The sequence below is a fragment of the Paramisgurnus dabryanus genome, chromosome 21 (genome assembly GCF_030506205.2).
Source record: "Paramisgurnus dabryanus chromosome 21, PD_genome_1.1, whole genome shotgun sequence".
NCBI classification, from domain to species: domain Eukaryota; kingdom Metazoa; phylum Chordata; class Actinopteri; order Cypriniformes; family Cobitidae; genus Paramisgurnus; species Paramisgurnus dabryanus.
Genome location: NC_133357.1, coordinates 8356150 through 8364497, shown reverse-complemented (window position 1 = coordinate 8364497; position 8348 = coordinate 8356150). Strand labels below are relative to the sequence as shown.

At 37.4% G+C, this 8348-nt stretch overlaps 1 protein-coding gene across 2 annotated transcripts in view; it reads right to left on the bottom strand.

Moving 5' to 3' along the window:
- Positions 1-3005: 3005 nt before the first annotated feature.
- The window catches only part of syde2 (synapse defective 1, Rho GTPase, homolog 2 (C. elegans)), a 31853-nt gene continuing 26510 nt past the window's right edge, over positions 3006-8348 (bottom strand). For both annotated transcript variants that reach the window (XM_065269049.2, XM_065269050.2), the window contains exon 7: positions 3006-6438. In XM_065269049.2, coding sequence (XP_065125121.1) covers positions 5840-6438 — 599 coding nt within the window. In that variant the 3' untranslated portion in view covers positions 3006-5839. The remainder of the gene's footprint in view (positions 6439-8348) is intronic.

The following is an 8348-nucleotide window of genomic DNA, read 5'->3' as shown; positions in this document are numbered from 1 at the left end:
GACCCTGAGATCAGCTGAATGGATTTCAAAACAGTAAGAATCAAATGTTTAACTCTAGGGGAGCTGGAAAATGAGCATTTTTTCAAAAAAGTGGAGTGTCCCTTTAACACTTAAATGTTTAAGTTTAATCAACTTGGATTTACAAGTCATTTCAACTGTATTGTGATGAGTTACTGTAACTTATAAAGTTGACATAACTAAAACAAATTCAACTTGATAAATCCTAGTTGATTAAACTTAAAAATGTAAGTGCAAAATGTTTTTACAGTATATGTGAACTTATTTTTTTTTACATCTTTTTTTGTGTAAAGCATTAAAAAGGCAGCTACGCGGTAACCTTGAATCTTACATTGATTGTTTTTTTGTTCTTGATCTCGAGTTACTCGTGTGAATGAATTTTTTATTTTCCCCTGAGTGCTGTAATTAAATATTCAAGTGAATCAATAAGAGCTGATTCAGTTTCATACATTCACATGATGATAATGTACAATACTGATCGAGTTCAGCTGGACTCTATAGATGAACACAAAACTGAACATCAGATACAATCCTGACAGTTAGGGCAGACATCTTGTCTGAAAATGCATTTAAATACAAGAAACATCTTATTATTGTTTCATTTTTCTGACTGGCGTAAAATAATTAAAGGAAAACCACCGTTTTTCAACAATAACTTTTGTTTGGAGCCATAGGAATGAATGGGGCTAGGCTAAATGCTAACACATTCAAGAAGCGCTGTACAAAGATTAAAAGTGCTAGTTAACTCTAGTTGAGGTAAAAACATATTAAAATATTGAAAACTGTTGTGTTTTCCTTTAAAGTTTTAACTTCTTCAAGGTGAAGTGTTGTCACTTTTAAACCTGCAGGGCATTTCTATACTATTCATCTATCTTATGTTTTATGTGACATGGCACTTGTGATATGATTAATGTATGCTTTCGTTTATTCACTAAACTGAGATCAGTTTCATAATCATTACTGGTGTAAAGACAAAAACCTTGGTGAGAATGTTAAACCTACACACACATCGGTAAAGGTTCTCGTTCATTTTTCTCTAATCTTATATTTTGTAATATTCGTCTCAAATATTCCGCTTTTTTAAAGCACATCACTGTACGACCATAACAATCCCGTCCTCTGTTCTTCATTACCCAGAATGCATTAGAAGTCAAACTTTTCCTGCATTAATCTCTTCCTGCTGCAGAAAACAAAGGCGGTTTTGACTCAAATTTGGCCCAGTTTCAACCCTGATAAAGCTTCTTTTAATTTTCGCACCGATACTCTAATAGACACTGACACTGTACATTATTACAACCATAGACAACATGTTAGTAACCGTCCATCAGATTTTACATTATAAACATGGGATAACATCAGCATGATCACCTTTATGAAGTCTTGGCCAATCAAAGGCCATCTCTGCCAGGCAGCCAATCAGAAGGCTCACTCTAGTTCAAAGCATCTGTGAGACATGACCGGGCCAATCAGATGTCTGAACTGAAGCCAAATGCTGACAGTCTGTATGGATGTTTATCACGGGTGGAGTGCAGGTGTTTGAAGCTCTTCATCTGTACCGCTGAAGAAATGAGGGATAAACCAACAGACAGACATTTACATTGTGTACCTGTGTCACCACAAAGTTATTAAAAACCTATATACATTTCTTTGTTCTGATGAACACAAATTAAGATATTTAGAACATTTTTTGTAACCAAAACAATCTAGGGCACCATTGACTTTCATGGTATAATTATTTCCTACTATGGTAGTCGATACCGCCCCTGGGACATCATTTATAAAATAATGTGGAGAAAATGTTATGATAATTTCTTAAAAGCACACAAAAGGAATGTATGCAAGTAAGTTTTTGGGTGAACTTACCCTTTAATGTTGTCTCAAACTGATCAGTCCTAACCTAAAGGATGCTCACTGATTTCTGTTTAATCTATATTCAATTTAATGTCCAAACACTTTACTGCATGTTAACAATTGACATCTGTTCCTACCAGGGTTCCCACACCTTAGTTAACTTTAAATTCAAGGACCTTTCAAGGACTTTCCAGGTGCAATACCCTCAAATTCAAGGACTAAATGTGGGGACACATTTCAAGTAAGAGCAAGGTTACATCGCGTTACCTTTTAAGATACATTAATACAGTTCCCTTTCGAGGGAACTCGCGCTGCGTCACTGCGGTGAAACTTTGGGGACGCCTCCAGGAGTAAGTGCATCTGAATGTGTATATCAAATTCAACCAATGGTGAGGCTTAACGACAAAGACAGGGTGACGTGGGAGTCAGGAAGTATATCGCTATCTGGAATATTGCCAAAGACGGCGTTACAGGGATGCAGGAAGTATGGCAAGGGAGACGCAGCGTCTCGTTCCCTTCACAGGGAACAACAGTTACATACGTAACCCGAGACGTTTTCATGTGTCAAACACAACTATTCAAAAAGCATTTTGGTATGAATCAACATTCACATTAACACATGTGCTTAAAAAGTCTAGAATGTTAATGATATTATCCTACACTACACAGGGAATAATATGGATTTTTTCCAAAAAACTTCTAGTATAAAATAGATTCAAGCACTTTCAATGACCTTTATCTATGTATGTACATTTTCAAAAACTTTCCAGAGCCTTGAATTTTTTCCCCAGATTCACAAACTTTCAAGGATTTCAAGGACCCGTGGGAACCCTGGTCCTAATGAGAACAATCTGAGACAAAGTTTCAATGATAAAACGCTTTAGAGACATGACAAACACTTAAATGTAAAAGATCTACCTGATACACGAGATAGATGATAATTCTGCAACATAACATAAAATAACATAAGTATATATGTTACACATCATCTGCTGTCATTAAAAAAGAAGCAAGCTGAAGAAAAATACAATAAAAATACAATAAATATTTAGAAACCTACCGGAATGAGTTTACATTATATCACCAATCACATATGTTATGATGGTTCCAAAAAAAAAGAGCATTTGAGTCATCAGTAAATGAAACACAAGCTTTAATGTGACCGTATATTCTCAACATCAATACAAAGATCAGCTTCAGTCAAACTTCTGCACCAAACAATACTGCAATTTACACAAAGACACAGGAATGTTTATCATCTTTATATCCCATTTCATTATTACTGACCGTGGATCAGTTCTGTTCAGATCTCTGTATGACAGAGGATATCTGATCCTGAAATAAAGCAGCGCTTCTCAGCCGACAGGTCACAGGTCTGCTCTTATAAACAGTACTGTGCTGGAGATGTCTGATGTTATAGCAAGCCGTTGACTGATGTAAAGATAATTTAAAGGTGTGATCACATAGAACATATAGGAGGAATGATCATCTTTAGCACCATACAGCCTCTGTTGACATCCAAACAATAACACGCTTGATGAGATGCTGCGTCATCTATTGTGTTTGCAGACGATCATCTTTATATTCTTAAAGGAGCCGTAAATCAAAGGGAGCAATTTCATCCTGTAAGATTCAGAACTGAAAACATCTTTGTTATTGAAATATTGTTATTGACCCTAAGTCCAGAAAACGTCAGGTTATGATGTAGTCGATGAAGTAGTAGTTGCTTCTTCACCCATACGCATTGTCATTTACATGTATAAACTTCTTGCGGTTCAAACATATACGGGTTCATCACTTCGGCTGCCATTTTTCCACATCGGAAGTTTTCAAAACAATTTCCCACATTACTTATAGCTTTTGATGTTTTTGAATTTAAAAACCACGTGAATGTTATAAATAGAGCTCAGTCAACAGTATAAAACAATAAAAATGCCCGATTCACTGCAGACGACTCCGGGCCAGAGCCGCACCAGGGGCCTCATTTATACATAAATTTGATAAATTATTATGATAAATTCTCAAAAGTGTGATGTGTGATTCATAAAACGAACATGTGCACAGAAAATGTGTGTATAGATGTAAAATCTATAAATTTGCAAATGAAAATCGTGCGCAGGTAAATTTCTGCATTTAAAGGTGCAGTGTGTAATTTGTAGAAGGTTCCCTGCAAAAAATATACAAAACTATATTATTAGGTGTGTATAAAGACCTTTCATAATGAACCGTTATGTGTTTTTTACCTTAGAACAAGAACTTTTTATCTAAATACACCGAGGGTCCCCTTACATGGAAGTCGCCATTTTGTGCCGCTATTTTTCTACAGAAGCCATTAACGGACATTTTTTTACTACGTTGTCTCCGACGATGACATGTTTGTCTGGTGGTGGCTACCGTAGCTTCTCTATGAATTTCAAAAGCGAGGGGTGAGCAGCGGACTAAGCTGTTGGTTGCAATTCGCAACCTCACCACTAAATGCCACTAAAATGTACACACTGCACCTTTAAACAATGCATAATTAATATCATTGACATACAACAAATCACCTGTCAATGTTTAAACCCTTTATGAGCATCAAGAAAGATGAATATTTCTAAAAGCGTGTACGTCTGCTCAGACCCTGATGTGGCGCAAAGCACTTTTTTACGCCAAAGACAGTTTTTATAAACATGGATTTTGCCGTCAATTTTGCTTACGCACACTTTAAGATCAAATCTGTGCATAGGCACGCTTAATAAATGAGGCGTTTGATCCGGAGCAGATCTGGCCTGAAGTCGTCTGCTGTTTGGGTATCTAGTGTGACATTTCTTCACACCAACTCCTAACCAGATTTGTTACCAGTCAAAACATTTCTAATGAACAAGTTAATTGTATTTAACTCAAGATTACTTCTCGACAGATTCAATAGTCACTGTTGAAGCCTGAAGTCTAGATGTCTGAATTAACACAAGACTCAACTTTATATTCACAAAACCGTACCTGTAGATTCACAAACGTGCAGCTGCCACAACATTTAAATTAAAATAACCTCTATCTACACGCATAAATACATCTCACTATAGGAGACACTGAGACCATAAAGCTTTTAACCATGTAACGCTCAAATATTCTGAAAAAAAAATGCTTATTGTGGTTTATATCATTACATACAGGAAACAAAATATATATATATATAATCTTTTATTTTCTCTGGCTGATCTACAGGCCAAATCCTACACTGACGTATATTTAAATATGCATAACATTGAAGTGTCGGCCATCAAAAATACTACATATTTCACTATATTCATATGTACATGCGAGTGTTAAATACTGATGTGTTTTGTATTTCCCTGGACTGATATACAAACAAATCATTTCTGCTACCTGACTCATTCTGAGATACTGGGGATACTTTCATATTAGTTTTATTTCCCCACTTTATTTTTTACATCTCTGCATAACGATAATAAAATATTTAATGTACACATTTCTACAAGCATATTCATATTTAGCTTTGTTTAAGGGGGCGTTGTGTTTCGATCTCACATCAACATCCCAACATCACAGACCAGCAGCAGTTGATGCTCCCCAAAATTGGGTTTAATAGCAAATCATATGTAAGATTTGGGTGTTGACTACAGCGTGTAAAGTGTAGGGTTAAGGGCATCGACTATAAGGTTAAGGGGTAGTAGGCTTCAAACCTGGTTCAGTACCTGAACTGAATACCCAGCCATGCTTCATGCAGCAGGCGTCATCATCATCATCATCATCATAAGTGCATTGGTTTACATCATCGTAACGCTTGTACCTCTGTATTAAATTAGTTAAAACCTCTCGCTGTCATCAGCACCAGTTTAATAAAACTAAAGGCTTTAATGTTCTTCTAATAAGAAGAGAAACCAGATCAACACAGAATCAGAACTGAGGAATGTCTTGTGTATGCACTCCACAGCACTGATGTATTACCATGGTAACCGATGTGGTAAAGTCAGTATCCCATGTTAAGCTTGTTTTTGTTGAGTTCTCTCTCGAGGTTGCCGATGAGCGCGTCGATGCTCTCCTGCAGGTCCCGTAGGTTTACTCTGTTGGTGAGCACCGGGCTGATGTCCTGGATCTTCATGTACGCCTGATACGTGTGGTCTTTGGGTCTGTGCTCAATGCCTGTGAGGATTTGATCACAGGGGCTGATGGGAAGAGGCTCCTCCAAGTCCAAATCTTCTCCTTCACTGTCTTCCTGCATCTCTTCATCTCTCTCCACTCCCTCGGGCGACTCGTCTTCAAGCACCACGTCTCCGGGAACCTTTGGTGGGTCCTCCTGTCCTACAGTCAGAGGATCTTCACTGGGAACATCGTCGTAGTCGTCGTCCAGGCAGTTCGGCCCGAGGAACGGCTCCCCGCAGCGGCTCCAGTCACCGGCGTAACGGTTACTGGGACTGTCCAGGCGGCCGGCTCGAGATCGCAGAACTCCCGTCACCTCGGCTTCGGTTAGATTTAAAACCTGCGGCCGTTCCTTTCTTCTTCTCACGGGAGCCACTGGAAACGACTCCACGGGGACAGAAGGTGAAGAATTGCCTGGAGTCTCAACAACTATGAGAGAAAGAGCGATGGCTGTTAATACCAGAATATACACGGCTTGATTTATAGGTCAAAACTCAAAGCACGCAGAAAATAAATAGGATGTTAAAAAAAATGCAACCTCAGGCAAACTCCATAACACCACACAATCCATCGAGCCGGTTAATGACAAGATTGCATTATATTTAGCTTGCATTTAAAGATTTAATGCTAACAATATGTTGAGATTGAAGGTGTAGATGAGGTCACTCAAAGCAGACCAGTTTAATCTGATTTACCCGTCCCGATCTGTCTTCTAAACCCTCAGCTGATTCTAACTGCTACTATTTCAGTCAACGAAATTAGAATTAACTAATTATATAAATACTACCTTAACCTTGATTTCCACAAACACACAGATTATTTTAGTTTAGTTAATCACATGATGTCATCTTACCAGTCAAAGCTATATTTTTTATGTACAGGTTAAGAGACGTTTCAGATAAAGACAGATTAGGTGGACATTTTTATTTCTTTTTTTTTATTTCCATACAGTTTTCCCTTATGTCTGTAATAACAATATGTAATTTCTGTAAAGTTGCATTGCAACAATGCAAAACTGTGAAAAGCACTTTAGAAATCTATATAAAACCAATTGATTTTTTTTTATTGGTGTATTTATTAAATATATTTTATGCTCCTCATATTATTCTATAATTCATCAGTAGTTTCTGTAGTCTTTCATCACAATGCAATAAGTTGATCCACATCTAAAAATATTTGTATAATGTTACCAATCCCCCCACCACATGTCATATAGAGACCATTCAATCAATAAAACCCTGAATATCCTATTACACTCAGATATACTTCACATTACAGAAATACATTTAGATGTAAATGTTGACTCTAAAGGGATAGTTCGGCCAAAAATGATATTAAACCCGTGATTTACTCACCCCGAAGCTGTCCGAGATGCATATGTCCATCGTTTTTCAGATGAACACATTTTCAGATACAGTATTTTAGAAAATGTTTTAAAGGACAAGTTGGGTATTTTACACTTAAAGCCCTGTTTTCAGATTGTTTATGATGAAATAAAATGGTTTTAACTGAAATTTGGACATATGATGCTGGCCCGAGAATTTTCAGACATTTCTTGTATCACCTCCCACCTCTATAATGGCTTTATAGGTGCACAGGAACAATCCTTCCTAAAATGCATTAAACTTTCGTTTACAAAGAGGGGTTCACTTATATGCTCACACAAAAATCGCTGCAAAAGACGTTTGTTACGTCATGTGAACCATGTGCATCAAACCTCTTGTTCAAATACGAGCCTGCTGCACATGCGTCGAAACCGTTTATGATAAAAGAGACGCTCACGTTCACTTGACATATGTTTACTTGACGCACCGAACACATATTTTGAAATCACGAACCACACACATGACGGACTACATACATGTTGTGACGAGCTTCGCATTGTGCGCCCTCGAAAAAGAAGTCACTGGCCGCCACTGGTGTTTTCCCCTATATTTCTATTTTTTTTAAATGGTGGGTCTTGAGATTACCTGTGGGTTGAAAAAACCCTGATATACAATACACAAGCAAGATTGATCAAGTTTGAAGGGGAAAGGGGTGAAATACTCATGCAATAGACGATAATGACGATTCATTGTTACATCTATGACTTAGATTTTAAAGAATGACGATGTATAGATCCTTTTCCTTTAAGAGGCCATTTGCATGCAGTTGTGGTTAAGTTTATTTTAAATCTAGATGTGCGACAAGCGCACTTAAATATAGATGTGTCTGAAACAAAACGTGTTCACAGCGAGTGGGATCGCTAGCAAAGATGAACGCCAATCCCAATGAAAAGCAGAAGAAAGCGGCACATTCTGCGTTTTAGATGTTAATGGACCCTAATGCAAGAATTCTTC